This window comes from Mobula birostris, chromosome 6 (genome assembly GCF_030028105.1).
Source record: "Mobula birostris isolate sMobBir1 chromosome 6, sMobBir1.hap1, whole genome shotgun sequence".
Taxonomy (NCBI): domain Eukaryota; kingdom Metazoa; phylum Chordata; class Chondrichthyes; order Myliobatiformes; family Myliobatidae; genus Mobula; species Mobula birostris.
Genome location: NC_092375.1, coordinates 115,312,930 through 115,332,576, shown reverse-complemented (window position 1 = coordinate 115,332,576; position 19,647 = coordinate 115,312,930). Strand labels below are relative to the sequence as shown.

General features: G+C 45.5%; 1 protein-coding gene across 1 annotated transcript in view; it reads left to right on the top strand.

Annotated features, from left to right (window-relative positions):
- Nucleotides 1–18,116, top strand: part of LOC140199872 (keratin, type II cytoskeletal 8-like) — a 42,638-nt gene extending 24,522 nt beyond the window's left edge. Inside the window, exons 4-8 of the mRNA XM_072262383.1 lie at nucleotides 1,537–1,701; nucleotides 5,677–5,802; nucleotides 7,516–7,736; nucleotides 15,191–15,279; nucleotides 18,044–18,116. Of these exons, the coding sequence (XP_072118484.1) occupies nucleotides 1,537–1,701; nucleotides 5,677–5,802; nucleotides 7,516–7,736; nucleotides 15,191–15,269 (591 nt within the window). The 3' untranslated portion in view covers nucleotides 15,270–15,279; nucleotides 18,044–18,116. The remainder of the gene's footprint in view (nucleotides 1–1,536; nucleotides 1,702–5,676; nucleotides 5,803–7,515; nucleotides 7,737–15,190; nucleotides 15,280–18,043) is intronic.
- The last annotated feature ends 1,531 nt before the right edge of the window (nucleotides 18,117–19,647 follow it).

The following is a 19,647-nucleotide window of genomic DNA, read 5'->3' as shown; positions in this document are numbered from 1 at the left end:
TGTGTCTGACTCCGGGAGTATGTGATGGGACAGTGTAGAGGGAGCTTCACTCTGTGTCTGACCCTGGGAGTGTGTGATGGGACAGTGTAGATGGAGCTTCACTCCGCGTCTGACCCTGGGAGTGTGTGATGGGATGGTGTAGAGGGAGCTTCACTCTGTGCCTGACCCTGGGAGTGTGTGATGGGACAGTGTAGAGGGAGCTTCACTCTGTGTCTGACCCCGGGAGTGTGTGATGGGACAGTGTAGAGGGAGCTTCACTCTGTGTCTGACCCTGGGAATGTGTGATGGGACGGTGTAGAGGGAGCTTCACTCTGTGTCTGACCCTGGGAGTGTGTGATGGGACAGTGTAGAGGGAGCTTCACTCTGTGTCTGACTCCGGGAGTGTGTGATGGGACAGTGTAGAGGGAGCTTCACTCTGTGTCTGACTCCGGGAGTGTGTGATGGGACAGTGTAGAGGGAGCTTCACTCTGTGTCTGACTCTGGGAGTGTGTGATGGGACAGTGTAGAGGGAGCTTCACTCCGTGTCTGACCCTGGGAGTGTGTGATGGGACAGTGTAGACGGAGCTTCACTCCGCGTCTGACCCTGGGAGTGTGTGATGGGACGGTGTAGAGGGAGCTTCACTCTGTGTCTGAGCCTGGGAGTGTGTGATGGGACAGTGTAGAGGGAGCTTCACTCTGTGTCGGACCCTGGGAGTGTGTGGTTGTAGGGTGTAGAGGGAGCTTCACTCTGTGTCTGACCCTGGGAGTGTGTGGTGGGATGGCGTAGAGGGAGCGTCACTCTGTGTCTGACCCCAGGAGTGTGTGATGGGACAGTGTAGAGGGAGCTTCACTCTGTGTCTGACCCTGGGAGTGTGTGATGGGACAGTGTAGAGGGAGCTTCACTCTGTGTCTGACCCTGGGAGTGTGTGATGGGACGGTGTAGAGGGAGCTTCACTCTGTGTCTGACCCTGGGAGTGTGTGATGGGACAGTGTAGAGGGAGCTTCACTCTGTGTCTGACCCTGGGAGTGTGTGATGGGACAGTGTAGAGGGAGCTTCACTCTGTGTCTGTCTCTGGGAGTGTGTGATGGGACAGTGTAGAGGGAGCTTCACTCTGTGTCTGACCCTGGGAGTGTGTGATGGGACAGTGTAGACGGAGCTTCACTCCGCGTCTGATCCTGGGAGTGTGTGATGGGATGGTGTAGAGGGAGCTTCACTCTGTGTCTGACCCTGGGAGTGTGTGATGGGACAGTGTAGAGGGAGCTTCACTCTGTGTCTGACCCCGGGAGTGTGTGATGGGACAGTGTAGAGGGAGCTTCACTCTGTGTCTGATCCTGGGAGTGTGTGATGGGACTGTGTAGAGGGAGCTTCACTCTGTGTCTGACTCTGGGAGAGCATGATAGAAAAGTGTAGAGGGAGCTTTACTCTCCCAGCAAGGAAGGGTGTGAGTGTGTGTGTGTGTGTGTGTGTGTGTGTGTGTGTGTGCGCGCGCGTGTGAGAAACAGACAGACAGGCAGGCAGGTGGTAATGCCTGTATGACATACTCTGTGTAACTACAGGAAATCCTGGAGCTTCAGTCCCAGATTCAGTCGGCAGCCGTCACCTTGACGGTGAGGAACAATCGACAGCTGGACATGAGGAACATAATTGAGGACGTAAAGCGGCAGCATGCAGAAATCACTGCCAGGAACAAGGCCGAAGCCGAGGCCTGGTACCAGAAAATGGTGAGACCCTATATCACTAGTCACGTGAGACACAGAGAGCTTCAGCATGGAAACAGATCCCTTGGCTCAGCTGATCCATTCCAACCAAGATGTCCCATCTACACTACTGCCATATGTGTACTTGTAATGCAACTGTGAGACTGTAATTTCCTTTGGGATCAATAAAGTATCGAATCTATCTGTTTGCCCACATTCAGTTCATATCCCTTTAAAATTTCCTATCCATGTTACCTGTCCAACCATCTTTTTAAACCTGTTGTTGTGCATCAACCACTTCCTCTGGCCTTTCATTCCACAGAGATGCCACACTTTGTGTCAAAAAAAAATGCCCTTTACTTTCCTATTAAACCTTTACACTTTCACCTTAAACTTGTGTCCTTTCGTTCTTGATTCCCCCACCCTGGGAAAAAGTTGTAGTGCATTCACTCTTTCTAAGCCCCCCATGATTTTAGAAGATTAGCTTTATTTACCGCATGTCCATCGAAACATAGATGCAGTGAAATGTGTTGTTTTGCATCAGATCAGATCAGAGGATTGAGCTGGAGGCAGCTCGCAAGTGTCGCCATGCTTGCAGTGCCAACAGAGCACGCCCACAACTCACTAACCCTAACCCGGCTGTCTCTGGAACGTGGGAGGAAACCAGAGCACCCGGAGGAAACCCACACGTCGTGGGGAGAACGTACAAACTCCGACATTTATAAATTCCTGTAAGGTTACCATTTAGCCTCCTGCTTCCCAAGGAATAAAATGCTAGCCTGTTCAACCTCTCCCTATAACTCAATCCCTCAAGTCCTGGCAACATCGTTGTAAATCTTTTCTGCACTCTTTCCAGTTTAATAACATCATAAATCTTTTCTGCACTCTTTCCAGTTTAATAACATCATTCCTATAGCAGGGCAACCAAAACTGAACACAAATCTCCAGGTGTAGCTTTGGTATTTATGAAATTTATCTCTAACTGTGCTACAAGATTGTCTACCTTATTCAGTATACGGTGTACTTTCAAACATAACATCTTCGGTCCTGTATTCAGTTTTTAAAAAAATATTCACTTAAACTCATCCTACTGACCACAATTTTGCCCTAACATCTATCTATCTTTCCCCACAGTCTCACTACACACTAAATCTACTTGTATATCAACTGCTCCATCCTCAGCCCTATCACTCCCACCCCCTGCCAAATCAGTTTAAACCCTCCCCAGCAGCTCTAGCAAACCTGCCCGCAAGGATATTGCCCCCCGCCCTTTGTGTTCAGGTGTAACCCATCCTTTTTGTATAAGTCATACCTTCCCCAGAAGAGATCCCAAAGATCCATAAATCTGAACCCCTGCCCCCTGCACCAATTCTTCAGCCATGCATTTATCTACTAATTCATCGAATTCTTACCCTCAGTGTACATGGCACGGGCAGCAATACAGAGATTACTGCTCTGAGTGTCCTACTTTTCAGCTTTCTGGCCATTCTCTCTTCAGGACCTCCTCCCATTTCCTACCTATGTGCCACAACTTCTGGCTGTTCACCCTCCCCCTTTAGAACACTGTGGGTCCGATCCAAGGCATCCCTGACACTGGCACCTGGGAGGCAACGTACCACCCGGGTGTTCCCTCCACGTCCATAGAATCTGCTTTCTGCTCCTCTAACAATGGAATCCCCACTCACTACTGCACTCCCCTTCTCCCCCTTCCCTTCTGAGCCACAGAGACAGACTCAGTGACAGAGATCAGGTTGCTACAGCTTCCCCCTGGTAGGTGGTCCCTCCCCCCACCCACAACAGCATCCAAAGTGGTATACTAATTATTGAGGGGAATGGTTACAGGAGTACTCTGCACTGGCTGCCTGTTCCCTTTCCCTCTCCTCACAGTCATCCAGTACCTGTCTCCTGCAACCTAGGGGTGACTACTTCCCTGTAGCTCCTGTCTATCACCTCCTCATTTTCTCGTGTGAGCTGAAGGTCAACCAGCTGTAGCTGCACTTCCTTAACACTGTTTCTAAGGAGCTGCAGCTCGGTGCACTTTGTGCAGATGTGGTTATCGGGAAGACTGGAGGTTCCTCGAAGTTCTATTACCTCACGCATACCACTGACTATAGACCCATTCTCAGTGCACTAGCTTTGTACTAACAGATAGAAACGTACTTCGAAGCTCCGCCTGTGCTTGCTGAAATCTATTCTCGCCTGGCACTGTCCATTCACACAACGCTGCTCTGCTTGCACATTCCTTCTTTCTATTGCCTTGGCTGAATGCCTAATAGATCGATATGATTGCAGCCGGCCAAAAAGTCCAGAAAGCACCCAAGCTCTTTTTAACCCTTACACCGTGTCATCAACAAACTGTCTCTCACGATGATTTCAGCCGAAAATTCTCCCTCATCTCTGTTATAAAAGGATGACCTACTATTCTGAGGGTGTGCCTTTTGGTCCTAAAATCCCTAACTATAGGAGACAGCCGCTCCATGTCCACTCTGTCTTGGCTTTTTAATGGTTGATAGGTTTCGATGAGATCCTCCCTCATTCTTCTGACCTCCAGCGAGTACAGGCCCAGAGCCATCAAAGGCTCCACATATCGTAACCCTTTCATTCCCAGGACCATTCTCATGAACCTACTCTGGACCGTCTCCAGTACCAGCACATTCTTTCATAGAAACGGGACTCAAAACTACTCATAATACTCCAGGTGTGGTGTGACCAATGCCTTATAAAGGCTCAGTACTAGATACTTGCTTTTACAGTATATTCTACTCCTCCCAAAATGAATGCTAACATTGCATTTGCCTTCTTCACCACCGACTCAACCTGCAAGTTAACCTTTATGCAAACCAGCACGAGGACTCCAAAGTCCCTTTGCATTTTCTAAATTCACTCCCCCATTTAGAAAAAAGCTTACACCTTTATTCCTTATATTAAACTGCATGACAAGAATCAGAATCAGGTTTAGTGTCATTGACAATGTTGTGAAATTGGTTGTTATATGGCAGCAGTACAGTGCAATGCATAAAGTATACTATAACTTACAATAAAATGTGTATATATAAATAAATACAAATATATATAATATATTGTCATGCATCTATATTACAATGTCCGATCCTGTGCAGTGGCCCCTCCATACCAGTCAATGATGCAGTGATGTTGTGGGGATGGAGCTGGACTCTCTGACGGTGGTGTCTGAAAAGAGGATGCTGTCTAAGTTGCATGCCATCTTGGACAATGTCTCCCATCCACTACATAATGTACTGGTTGGGCACAGGAGTACATTCAGCCAGAGACTCATTCCACCGAGATGCAACACAGAGCGTCATAGGAAGTCATTCCTGCCTCTGGCCATCAAACTTTACAACTCCTCCCCTGGAGGGTCAGACACCCTGAGCCAATAGGCTGGTCCTGGACTTATTTCCTGGCATAATTTACATACTACTATTTAACTATTTATGGTTTTATTACTATTTAATTATTTATGGTGCAACTGTAACGAAACCCAATTTCCCCCAGGATCAATAAAATATGACTATGACTATGACTATGACTAACCAGTCAGAATACTCTCCACGGTCCGTAGAAGTTTTCTGGTCTTTGGTGACACAGTGAAAATGCTGGTTCTTCAATGAGGACTGTGGTGTGTTCCCTCGCTCCCACTTCCTGGAGTCCACAATCAATTCCTTGGTCGTGCTGATATTGAGTGTGAGGTTGTTGTGATAACTCTGAAACAGTGATCGACCTCTCTTCAGTGCAATCCCTCATCACCATATACTGTACTTCCTCGTGCTGTATTCCATCTGGCGCCCAGCGGTCAGTCAGACATGCACGTGGTGTTTTTTAAAAACGCAAACTGACGAAGGGTCTCGGCCTGAAACGTTGACTGTACTTCTTCCTAAAGATGCTGCCTGGCCTGCTGTGTTCAGCAGCAACTTTGATGTGTGTTGCATGCACGTGGTGTGCCTGTTAGGCCATTGCTAATAGCACGCTCCCTGTTCACAGCTACAGGATTTGGAGAATGACAAAGTCAAACAGAATGAAGACCTGCGTTGCACCAGGAATGAGGCTGGCGAACTGAACCGCAGGCTACAGAGGCTGAAATCAGACATTGACGGGCTTCAGAATCAGGTGAGCAGCTCATGTAGTGCTGGCCTGTCTCTAGCTGTCCGCTCAATCTATGCCTCTTACCATCTTGCATATCTCTATCAAGTCATGTCTAATCCTCCTTTGCTCCAAAGAGAAAAGCCCTAGCTCGCTCAGCCTATCCTCATAAGACAAGCTGTCTAATCCAGGCAGCAGCTTGGTAAATTTTCTCTGCACAATCTCTAAAGTTTCCTATAATGAGGCGACCAGAACTGAACACAATACACCAAGGTGTCGCCTAACCAGAGAATTATCAAGCTGCAACGCTCCCTCATAGCTCCTGAACTCAATCTCCTGACTAATGAGGGACAGCACACCATACACCTTCTTAACCAACCCTGTCAACTTGCCCGGCAGTTTGGCACACAACACCCCAGGTGTAGTCTAACCAAAATCTATTACAGCTGCAACATGATTTTGCAACTTCTGTGCACATTTCCCTGACTGATGAAGGGTAATAGACTACAGGACTTCTTTACCATCCTGTGTACACATGTGTAGCCCCTTTGATAAAATACACTGTCGGACGTTACAGCTCATGCAGACCCTCTGGCCCACGATATTGTGCCAGACTTTGAACCGTCTCTAAGATCAATCCAACACTTTCCAGCTACACAACCCTCCATTTTTCATCTATGTGCCTATCCAAGAGTTTCTTAAATGCCTCTATTGTCTATACCACTACTGGTGGCATGTTCCATACACCCACCACTCTGTGTGCTTAAAAAAATCTGCTCTGACATCTTCCCTGTACTTTCCTACAATCACTGTAAAGTTATGCCCCTAAGTATCATCCATTTCTGCCCTGGAGAAAAGTGTCTGGCTATCCTCTTATCATCTTGTACATCTCTATCAAGTCACCTCTCATCCGCCTTCGCTCCAGAGAAAAAGCCCTAGCTTGCTCAATCCATGCTCGTACACACGCACTCTAATACACTGAGAGGGTAAATAGGTATATGAAGGGATAGAACAGATGGGCTGAATGTCCTCCTGTAGAACCGTTTGGTGGGTTTTGAGCTGGTTTGGTTGTGTTTTTTTTGGCTCACATGGCGCCCTGCAGGTACTCCCCAGTCTCCCAGAGTCCCCAGAGTACGGAGAACTTTCTTGATCACACACTGGCACATAAACCTTCATAAATCAAAATACTGAGGTCAGGAGTGAGGATGTGATGTTGAAGTTGTACCAGACGTTGGTGAGGCCTACTCTGGAGTATTCTAAGCAGTTCTGGTCAATGAAACAGTACAGAGAAAATGTACAGGGATGTTGCCAGGGCTTGAGGACATGAGTTATAGGGAAAGATTGAACAGGTTAGGACTTTATTCTTTAGAGCGTAGGAGAATGAGGGCAGAATTGATAGAGACAGACAAAATTATGAGGGGTATAGACAGGGTAAATGCAAGCAGGCTTTACACACTGAGGTTGAGTGAAACTAGAACCACAGGTCATGGGTTAAGGGTGAAAGGTGAAATACCTAAGGGCAATAAGAGGGGAAGCTTCTTCACTCAGAGGATGGTGAGAGTGTAGAACGAGCTACCAGCAGAAGTGATGGATGCAGGGTTGATTGCAATATTTAAGAGAAATTTGGAGAGGTACATGGATGGGAGGGACATGGAAGGCTGTACTCCAGGTGCGGGTAGATGGGCTGAATGGCCTGTTTCTGGGAGTGCTGTATGAATCTGACTCTATGGTGTCTCGCAGAGGGTGGCTCTGGAGGCAAACATCATGGAGGTAGAGGACCGGGGGCAAATGGCCATCAAAGATGCCAAGAATCATATCAGTGAACTGCAGGATGCCCTGCGCAAGGTGAAGACGGACCTGGCGGACCAGGCTCGCGAGCACCAGGAGCTACTCACCTCCACCATGGCCCTCGACATGGAGATTGCCACCTACCGAAAACTCCTGGATGGAGAGGAGGAGAGGTAAGTCCATTCACCCCATCCCACCCCTCGGGACATTTCAGAGAGCTGCTAAGTCATAGGAGCAGAATTAGTCCACGTTGCCCATTGAATCTGCTCTACTATTCCTTCACGGCTGATTTATTATCCCTCTCAACCCCAGTTTCCTGCCTTCTCCCTGTAACATTTGATGCCCTGACTAATCAAGAACCTATCAACTTTCACTTTAAATATACTCAATGACTTGGCCTCCACAAACTTCAGTGGTAACAAATTCCACAGATTCACCACCCTCCAGCTAAAGAAATTCCTCCTCATCTCTGTTCTAAAGGGACATCCTTCCATTCTGAGGATGGGCCATGTGGTCCTCAACTCCCCCACTACAGGAAACATCCTCTTCACATCTACACTATTTAGGCCTTTCAATATTCAATAGGTTTCAATGGGATTTCCCCCTGCCTCCTGTTCTTCTCAACGCCAGCCAGTACAGGCCCAGAGCCATCAAACACTCCTCATATATTAACCCTTTTGTTCCTGGAGTCATTTTTGTGAACCTGCTCTGGACCCTCTCGAAAGCCAGCGCACCTCTTCTTAGGTAAGGGGACCAAAAGCATTATCAAGGATGCATCTCACCCTAACCGTGGAATTTTTACTCTCCTCCCATCTGGTAGGCGCTACAGGAGCCTCCGCTCCTGCACCAGCAGGCACAGGAAGAGCTTCTTCCCTGAGGCTGTGACCCTGCTGAACCTCACATCACAGTGCTAAGCAGTATTGCACCCATATTGTACTGTCTCAGTACTTTTATATTTGTGTGCTGTAGCACTTACTTTTTATTCGCAGTTATTTTTGTAAATAACACTATTCTTTGCATTTCTGGTCAGATGCTAACTGCATTTCATTGGCTTTGTATCTGTACTCGGTACAATGACAACAAAGTTGAATCTAGTCTAATCTAATCTAAAAACTGGTCACAATGTTCCACACAGTCCGACCAACGCCTTATAAAATCTCAGCATTGCATCTTTGCTCTTATATTCTAGTCCTCTTGACTTAATGCTAACAGTTTTCTTTACCACTGCCTCAACCTGCAAGTTAACCTTTAGGGAATCCTCACAAGGACCCTCAAGTCCTTTTACACCTCTGAGTTTTGAATTTTCTCCTCATTTAGAAAATAGGCTAGGCCTTTATTCCTTCTACCAAAGTCCATGACCACACAGTTCCCTACACTATATTCCATCTGCCATTTCCTTGCCCATTCTCCCAATCTAAATCCTCTGCAGGCCTCCTCAACACTACCTGCCCCACCACCTATCTTCACATCATCTGCAAACTTGCCCACAAAGCCATCTATTCTGTCACCCAAATCATTGACATATGACTTGAAAAGAAGCCCCTGAGGAACACCAGTAGTCACCAGCTGCCAACATGAACAGGTTCCCTTTATCCTGTCTCCTGCCAATCAGCCAATCTTCTATCTATGCTAGTATCTTTCCTGTTATCCCATGGGTTCTTATTTTGTTAAGCAGTCTCCTGTGCAGCATCTTGTCAAAGGCCTTCTGAAAATCCAAGTAAACAACATCCACTGACTCTCCTTTATCCATCCTGCTTGTTATTTGTCAGGCAAGATTTCCTCTTAAGGAAACCATGCTGACTTTGGACTATTTTATCATGTGCCTTCACCAAAACCTCATCCTTAATAATGGACTCCGACATCTCCTCAACCACTAATGCCGGGCTAACTGGGTTACAATTTCTTTTCTCCAGCCTCAAACTGAAATAATGCGGGCTGAGTTGAAACCATCTGCAGCTGCATAAAGGTTCATTAGATTCACTGGCCACCCAGAGTGCTATCCCTTGCTTCTGAGCCCAACACACTTGATGGATACGGTTATAATTTCAGAAACAAGCCATGTCACAACAGCATTACATCTGTTTGGCCTTGTGTAAAGCAACACTTGGGGTGGAATGGCTCACGTAACATTTTATAGCACGGAAGACAACCAAATTACAGTATCTGCATAGTTTACCAAGAATAACAGTTAAAAATGTACAAACGTACTAAAACAAGAGCTATTTCTTCTCTGTCCACCCCCAAGGCAGGAGGCTGGGCAGATCGGGCTGTCTGCCACCATTTCCCAAGACGGATGAATAACCTCTGACTGGTCGGTTTGGTCAGGCTCATCTATTTAAAAAACAGATGTAATATTTCTAATTTGGGCAACCGTTGATATTTTGTTCACTTTAAATTTCCCAGTACAAGTGGCAGCTAAAAACCCAGGGAGCAGGAAATTAATAGGCATATGTGCCGAAGTTGAACTTGGGTAGTTCTATGAAAACTGCCCACAAGCTGGGAGACTTCTGATCACTGTAAGGATTGGTTTGGGACATCTTATGCATGTAGTTTGACCTGCTGAGTAACAAGACTAACCAATCTGGTGACATTTTCCATCAAATTTACTGCATTTTTTTCTTAAAACTATGCAAGTAGATGCAATAAAGCACCAAGTTAGTGGAGAGCTATCAAACAGTGGAAAACATTAAGAACTTGCTTTTCCAATAAGATCTTCAACCTTTTACCTAGTAGGATTTAGCTGAAATTTTAATGGATAACCAAATGTAAATAATGCTCTCATTTCAATTCACTTAATGCCAATCAGCATCCAGCTGAAATATTCTGAAGTTATACACTCAGCAGAAAAGCCTTAAAAATACAAGTCAAAATTATCTGCTACTTTGCAACAGAGAAGACGAACAGGATATTTGATAGTGCTGATGATAGTACAATCATCAAGTGTTTAGAAATAAGGTAAATAAAGAGAAAAATTTAATTAGCTGAAGGCTTGGTAACCAGAGGTAAAAGTTTAAAATGATTGGTTTAAAGAAAAGCAAAGGTCACATGATGAAAACCTTTTCTTTAAGACAAGATTTATTAACAGCTTTCAAAAGACAATTACATAAATACTCAAAGAAGAAAATATTGCAATGACATGAAAAGAATTGGAAGGCTGAACTCACTGGATTTCCTTGTCAAAGAACCAGTTTGAACATAATCGGCCAAATTGATCTCTTTTTGTGTTTTCCTATTCTATGATTCTACCAGAGGATGTTTCAGAGTTCACATATCCAAACTGCAATCTTATTACAAGGCACACTTCACTATATCCTTTTCAACTGCTTCTACAGCCGTTGCTAATCATTGGACAATGCGGCATCCTGAAATTTGTCTTTGCTTTGCCAATAGTCCTATTAATGGCTTCAAATATGGCACAAGATTTAATATATAGTTCTAAGGAGTATATTGTATGCCAACACAGCATCGTCTAATTGCCACCTAAACTCACCGATTAGTTTTGTCCTGAATCCGAAGGGTTTTCACAGTGGGACCGACTCACAGTTTGCCATTCAGGAACTGGGCTAGTCAGAGATCAGAGACTTGTTAATAAACTATTCCAGCAATAATAACACCGAGCTGGAGGTGAATGACATACCACTACATCATTCACATGACTCAAACTGTGCCACAAATGACAGAATGTATTTAGGAATTTAGGAATGCCCAAGGATGTTAGAAATTGAATTTCTAGCTTAAAGGTGACTACTTCTTAAAGGAAAAGAGAGAGAGCTGGTGAGGCTCTGAAAACCTGTGCCAACCAACTGTCAGGAGTGTTCAAGGGCATCTTCCAGCTCTCACTGCTGCAGATGGAGGTCCCCACCTGCTTCAGAAGGATGACAATCGTACCAGTGCCCAAGAAGAGCAGGGTGAGATGCCCCAGTGACTATCACCCAATGGCACGCACATCTACCACGATGAAGTGTTTTGAGAGGTTGGTCATGACTAGAATTAATTCCTGCCCAAGCAAGGACCTGGGCCCACTTCATTTTCCCTATCGCCATAATAGGTCTACAGCGGATGCAACCTCACTGGCTCTCCACTTGGACAACAGCAGTACCTACGTCAGGCTGCTATTCGTTGACTACAGCTCAGCATTCAACACCATAATACCCTCAGTACTAATCAACAAGCTCCAAAATCTAGGCCCCTGCAACTGGATCCGGGACTTCCTCACCGGGCCACCACAGTCTGTGTGGTTCAGAAATAACATCTCCTCCTCACTGACTACCAACACTGGGATGCGTGCTTAACTCACTGCTCTACTTTCTCTCCAACCATCACTGTGCGGCTAGGCACAGCTCAAGCACCATCCAAAAATTTACTATTGTTGGCAGCAGAATTTCTGATGGTGAGGAGGAGGCATACAGGAGTGAGACAGATCAGCTGGTTGAGTGATGTAGCAACAATGACCTTGCACTCAACGTCAGTAAAACCAGAGAATTAATTGTGGACTTCAGGAAGGGCAAGTCAAGGGGACACACACCAGTCCTCGTCAAGGCATTAGAGGTGGAAAGGGTGACTGATTTCAAGTCCTGAGTATCAACATCTCTGTAGATCTTTCCTGGGCTGAATATACCGATGCAGTTACTAAGAAGGCATGACAGTGGCTATATTTCATTAGGAGTTTGAGGAGAATTGGTATGTCACCAAAGACAGTCGCAAGTTTGTACAAATGTTCCGTGGAGAGCATTCTAACTGGTTGCATCAACGCCTGGTATGGAGGGGCCACTGCACAGGATCGGAAAACGCTGCAGGAAGTTGCAAACTCAGCCAGCACCATCATGGGCACTAACCCATGGCAATGGCGACGCCTCAGGAAGACGGCATTAAGGAACGCCATCACCCAGGACATACAGTCTTCTCATTGCTACTATCAAGGAAGAGGTACAGGAACCAGAAGACACACACTGAAAGCTTTACAAACAGCTTCTTCTCCACCACCATCAGATTTCTGAATGGACAATGAACCAATCTACACTACCACAGTATTTTTTCCCATTTTTTGCACTAATTATTTAATTTAGTTTTTAAAAAGATTTATGTACTTATTGTAGTTGATATGCTTTTTCATTATATATTATATTCATTATACCATGTGTGGGCACGTGGCCAAGTGGTTAAGACGTTCGTCTAGTGATCTCAAGGTCATTAGTTCGAGCCTCAACTGTGGCAGCGTGTTTGTGTCCTTGAGCAAGGCATTTAACCACACATTGCTCTAGTGTCTGTGCGAGGAGTGGCGCCCCACACAGACTTCCAATCTGTGCCTTGAAAGGCATGAAAATGCCCGACGCAGGCCTTTCATGGTCTGAGTCGACGTTCCCTCCCTTCATTATATATTGCAATGTCCTGCTGCAGTAAGACAACAAATTTCACAACATATGCTGGTAATAATGAACCTGATTCTGATTCTGAAGTGCAAGTAATCAGGTAATTGTCAATGACACTTGAGCTTGGACTAATAGTCAAGAAGCACATGTGTGAACATGTCCCCAAGGCAAAAGAGGAATTTAAGTACAGTTAATTAAACAAGTCTGGAATTTAAAAAGCAGTGCTATTGACAAAAGAGACAATTGTGTTACCAGGTAAACTAATTTGCATCCTTGTCTTTGTGGTACCAGATTCACATCCCCATGGCTTGGAGAAGATGAAGTGACCTACAAGCCATTCAGTTCAGCAGTAGCTATTAGAAAAGGGCAATATTTATTAAATTGGAAATCTGCGACCAATAACAGTGACCATTAAACATCCTAGCTGTCAATATAAACCTTGAAAGAGGGAAGTAAGACCACCTTCAGCTTTTCTGATAACCCAGCACTCGCTGACAATTACAATGGGTAATCAATGCCAGTTTACCAATAACTCTCAAGTTGCACAAACTTGGCAGTACAGATTCACATGATTATTTGAAACAAAAAGGCAAATGCCAGAATTATATCTGAAGACATAGAAATGGAAAAAAAAGTCAACTACAGTATAATCAAAGTTTCAGAATGAGTGGTATGCTTAGCCACATTGCCATTTACAAAGCAAAAGTATCTGTGCAACAAGAACTATCTGTGCAACCAAAAAAAGGAATGGCAAAATTGTGTCTCTTTAACTCTTGTTTATTTTTTCTTAAAATTATGATAGATTTCCATTAATTAGATCCAGGAGTGATATTTTAAATAATGGAAGGGCAAAATTGTATGCTATCTGTACATGTCAGTTATCAGGGAAGCAGAGAGAAAAACAGCTAAACAGTAGAAAGAATGAGAGTCAAACTCTTGAGCTAAATGACTTCGTTCACTGGGTCGCACCTCTAAATAACAACACAAAGAACAACTGTCTACCACATTTCAAATCTTCTAGTTCACCTGCGTAATTAGGGAGTAGCAGTACTATTCAAAGATACAATTTAATTTTTAAAATCAGACCAAAGGCTACAACTGTCAGGCACAACTTCATAATGCCATACCAAACACACCTTCAGGCAGCCATAGTCAAAGAACACTACAGCACAGAAACAAGCCCTTCAGCCTCCTCATCCACACTGAACTCTTATTCTGCCTAGTTGCATCAACCCACACCTCTCCCATCCATGTACCTATGCAAACCTCTTAAATGCTGAAATCAAACCCACATCCGCCACTTGTGCTGACAGTTCATTCCACACTCTCACCACCCTCTGAGTGAAAAAGTTCCCCTTAAATATTTCACCTTTCACCCTTAACCCATGACCTCTAGTTTGAGTCTCATCCAACTTCAGTGGACAAAGCCTGCTTGTATTTACTCTGTCTATGCCCCCTCGTGATTTTATACAGCTCTATCAAATCTCCCCTCTGAGGAATAAGATCCTAACCTATTCAACTTTTCCCTATAACTCAGGTCCTCAAGTCCTGGCAACATCCTTGGAAATTTCCTCTGTACTCTCTCAATCTTATTGACACCTTTCCTGTAGGTAGGTGACCAGTTGGCTCTCTGCTACAAGGTCACTTGCATTCCTGATACAATCACCGCTGTCTCATTAGATTGTCTGCCCCCTCGGCCATGGAGCTGAACTCCCCTTGTTCTGCCCCTCTGTGGTAAGATTCTGAATGACACATGACAGGTCTGTAGAGTGTACACTGATCCCTAAAAATGCCAAGGAATCATCTGGGCCACTCTGCAGGTGATGGGCTGTGTGCAATGAGTCATTCTCAGGTAGGTGTTTCACTGATCTGGCAGAATAAAATGAGACCTAGCTACTCATTGGGCACAGCTTCATTGTGGTTAGCACATCATCTTACAGTGCCAGTGCTCAGAGTTCAGTTCTCGCCACTATCAATAAGGAGTTTGTACATTCTCCCTGTGACCCTGTGGCTTTCCTCTGAATGCTCCAGGTTACCCCACATTCCCAAAACGTATGGTTGAGGTTACTGAGTTGTGAACATGCTAAATTAGCACCAGAAGCACAGCAACACCTGCACAATCCTCGCTGATTTGATTCAACACAAACGACGCATGCCACCATATGTTTCGATGTACATGTGACAAATAAAACTAATCTTTACTCTTTATCTTTCCCCATCCTCACACCGGAGTAACTGTGTTTCCTTGCCGCTCCTAGGGACGGTATTCCAAACAATGGGACTGTCCGGGTGGTCAACGCCATACCTAGCCTGAGGGCAATGGGAACCAGAACATAGCTGAGAATCAGTAAGTCTACAAACATTTCACAAGCCTCTCAATGTGTGAACCAGTGCGGGTGGAAGAGTGACCTCAAAGTCAACGCTGAGTTTATTGTTAGAACCTAGCACAGCACAAGCCCTTTGGACCATGGTGTTGTGCTGACCCTTTAACCTTCTCTAAGATCAATCTAATCCTTCCCTCCTTCTTAGCCCTACGTTTTTCTGTTATCTAAGAGTCTTTTAAATGTCCCTAATGAATCTGCCTCTACCACCACCTCTGGCAGGATGTTCCACACACCCACCACCCCCTATGTTAAAAAAAAACTACCTCTGACATTCTCCCCCTTATACTTTCCTCCATTCACCATAAAATTACACCCAGTCAAGTTAGCCATTTCTGCCCATGTAAAAGATCTCTAGCTGTTATCCACTCAATCTATATGTCTCTTATCATCATGTACAGCTCCACCAAGTCACCTCCCACCCTCCTAATCTGCAGAGAGAAAAGCCCCAGCTTGCTCAACCTTCCCTCATAAGGCATGCTGGCTAATGCAGGCAGCATCCTGGTGCATCTCCTCTGCACCTTCTCTGAAGCTTCACGAGTGCACAAGTACAATGAAAACCAGCATCAGGTCAGCAGCGTCCACAATGAAAACAACTTACATTATACACAATTCTCAGAAGAAAACACAATTGGCCCAAAATAAAACAAAGTCCGTTGTCATGCAAAGTGGTCATAATGTTACTATACTGAGGCAGTGGTTAGGGTTGTGCCAGTTAGTTCAAGAACCGAGTGGTTGAAGGGAAGTAGCTTTGAGAAGATGGTGGAATCTTTGATGGTCAATGTTGCCTTCTCTAGGCAGCACCTTCTGTAGATACTACCAGTGATGCAGAGGGCTGTGCCTGTGATGAAGCTGGCTAAGTCTAAAACACTCTGTAGCCTCTTATGATCCCTTTCATTGGATACTCATCCCAGGCAATGATACAAACAGTTCTCTACTACACATCTGTAGACATTTGCTAGAGTCTTTGGTGACTTACCAAATCCACTCAAACTCTGAACAGATTACAGCCACTGGCATGCTTTCGTCAATATGTTGGGCCCGGGAGAAATCCTCTGGGATGCAAACACCCGGGAAATTGAAGCTGCTCACCCTTTCCACCACTGACCCTTCATTGCAACTTCTCCCGACTTCCACTTCCACTGACCATCAGTCTACAATGGCAATAAATGTGAGCGGGAGCTTGCCCGGAGGTCGGTGAGAGTGGTGTTCCGCACCGCTCTATTCCAGGACCCCTGCTCCTTGTGGTTTCTCTGAATTGCTTGGATGAGGAAGTGGAAGTGTGGGTTAGTAAGTCTGCAGATGACACAAAGGTTGGAGGTGTTGTGGGCAGTGTAGAAGATTGTCATCGGTCACAACAGGATGTTGATAGGATGCAGAGCTGGGCTAAGAAGTGGCACATGGAGTTCAATCTGGATAAGGTCGAATTTGAAATCAGAGTACAGGGTGATGGCAGAATTCTTAGCAATGTGGAAGAACAGGGGGATCTTGAGGCCCACGTCCACAGATCCCTCAAAGCTGCAGCACATGTTGATAGGGCGGTTAAGAAGGCATATGGCGTGTTGGCCTTCAATAGTCAGGGGATTGAGTCCAAGAGCCATGGGGTGATGTTGTCGCTTTATGAAATTCTGGTTAGACCACACTTGGAATAGTGTGCTCAGTTCTGGTCACCTCATTATAGGAAGGAGGTGGAAGCTTTAGTGAGGGTGCAAAGGGAATCTACCAGGGTGCTGCCTGGATAAGAGGATTTACTTTATGAGGAAAGGTTGAGTGAACTGGGGCTTTTCTCTTTGGAGCAAAGAAGGGTGACAGAGATGTATAGATAGAGAGGACAGCCAGCACCTTTTCCACAGGATGGCAATGGAGGGCATCCATTAAAAATGAGTAGAGGAAGGTTTAGGGGAGATGTCAGAGATAGGTTCTTTACACAGAGTGGTGGGTGCATGGAACATGCTGCCGGGGGTGGTGGTGGGTCAGATACTTCAGGACATTTTAGAGACTTTTAGATAGGCACAAGGATGAAAGACAAATGGAGGGCTATAGGAGGAGGGAAGGGTTAGATTAATCTTCCACATCCTTCCCATAATGAGATGATCAGAACAGCACACAGTACACCAAGTACAGTCCAGTGGCTGTAGGCTTCAGTGTAAAACTGAGCACATCTATAAGGACTGCTGTCACTGTCACAGGATAGCAGCATCCATGTCAAGGACCCCCACCATCCAGGCCTTGCTCTCTTCTCACTGCTGCCATCAGGAAGGAGGTACAGGAGCCTTAGGACCCACACCACCAGGTTATTAGCCCTCAACCATCAGGCTCTTTAACCAGGCTCTCAACATCTCTCGCCACATCACTGAACTGTTCCCACAACCTCCGGACTCACTTTCTAGGGATCTTCATTCCATGTTCTCGATATTTATTGATTATTTATCCTTTACTTTTTTCTTGTTGTACTTGTACAAGTTGCTGTCTTTTGCACATTTTTTTTGGTTTGGCTGTGTGTGTAGTTTTTCATTAATTCTATTGTGATTCTTTTTATTTACTGCAAGGAAATGAACCTCAGGGTTGTATATGTTAATATGTGTATACTTTACTTTGAACTGGGTCCAGACAAGGATCCAGAGGCTGGGATTAGTGTCCAACAACAGGTTGATTGGGGTGAGTGACTAATGCTTCATTGCTGCTTTTTGTTGTAACCCTAACTAATAAATATTTTTTATTTTTGATTAGATTAATAAGATGAATACCACGGGAGGTGTTGTAAGGAACAGGCCAGTGCACACATGAGACCACCGCCTCCTTGCCAACGCCTCAGTGAGGTCGTCATGAGAACCCACTCAATCTCTAACGCTGGGTCACGCACGAGAAGATCCAGTAACTGCGCTCAAAGCCATGCTCAACGCCCACTCCCTGCCTTTCATGCAATCTTTTACTCTAAACTAATCTGATCAGATCTCCACCCCCAGCACTGCTACCCCATTCACCCACATCCTTATCGCCAACCCCCCAATCTGACCTCCTTTTGCCCACACAACACATGCCACACGACCTCTTTCTTGCTGAGCCCCCTCCCTCCATCCCTCAAACTGTGGGTCTGCCCTCCCTCCATCCCTCAAACTGTGGCAGCCTCCTCCCTCCATCCCTCAAACTGTGGGTCTGCCATCCCTCCATCCCTCAAACTGTGGGAGCCCCTCCCTCCATCCCTCAAACTGTGGGTCTTCCCTTCCTCCATTCCTCAAACTGTGGGTCTTCCCTTCCTCCATCCCTCAGACAATGGGAGCTCCATTCCACCATCCCTCATCAGTGGGACTCCCCTCCCTCAAGCTAAAGGATCCCTCTGGTCTCCTCTCTCTGCCTACCTTGACCCATAGTACAAACTCGGCCTCCCTGTTCCTCGGTTCCCTCCCCCAGTCTCCCCACCCTCACACCCTCCTCAGTGCTGTATGCTTGATATTCCTTGAGGCTCTCTGATTGGTGCCTCCTGTCCCTTCCATTCTGCAGCTTTGGACTGAACGCTTTTGGTGAAATGTTGCCTTCCTGACAGAGAAATGTATTTATCATTGGTGGGTCATGGACAATAAAGAATTTGGACAAGCCCCTCTATGTGTGTGTGTCTTTCTCTCTCTCCAGTTGTCATTAGGACCGAGGATCAACTTTATTCACCACACACATTTTATGCGTATTAGGAATTTGCTGTAGTGTGTAGGTCAGAGTGTGACATACAACAAAAAACAACAATGTTCAACAATTATAAAGAATTATATAAAAAATATAGCTAGAAGTACAGATATAGAATAAAATGTGTATAAATACCAGCATGTATTTACAATGTAAACAGCATTATAAAAAGTGGTTTAAAGTGTTTACAGTGTAGTGATGGAGTTATAGATAGAGGGGGATGGTGGGGGGAGGGAACTAGAATGGTTGATCAGATTAACTGCCTGGGAGAAGAAACTTTTAAGATGGTGTAAAATGTTTAAGAACCCTGTCGTGCTTTGCAGAAGGAAGCTTTGGAAAAGGCAGTTTGCAGGGTGTCCAGTGACTTTTCCTGTCCACTGTGTCCTGGACTCTCACCCTGTTCTCTCCTCTCGCTAATTATATCATTCCAGTCAACATTCAGGGGGGCTCCCCCTCGAATGGGGGGCCTCCAGAGCAGGGTGACGTGATAGTTGGCAGTTAGCGTAATGCTTTACAGCGCCAGTGATCAGAGTTCAGTTCCCACCACTGTCTGTAAAGAGCTTGGACATTCTCCTCGTGACCATGTAGGTTTCCTCCACGAGCTCAGATTTCCTCCCACATTCCAAAGGCGTACGGGTTGGTAAGTTGTGGGCTTG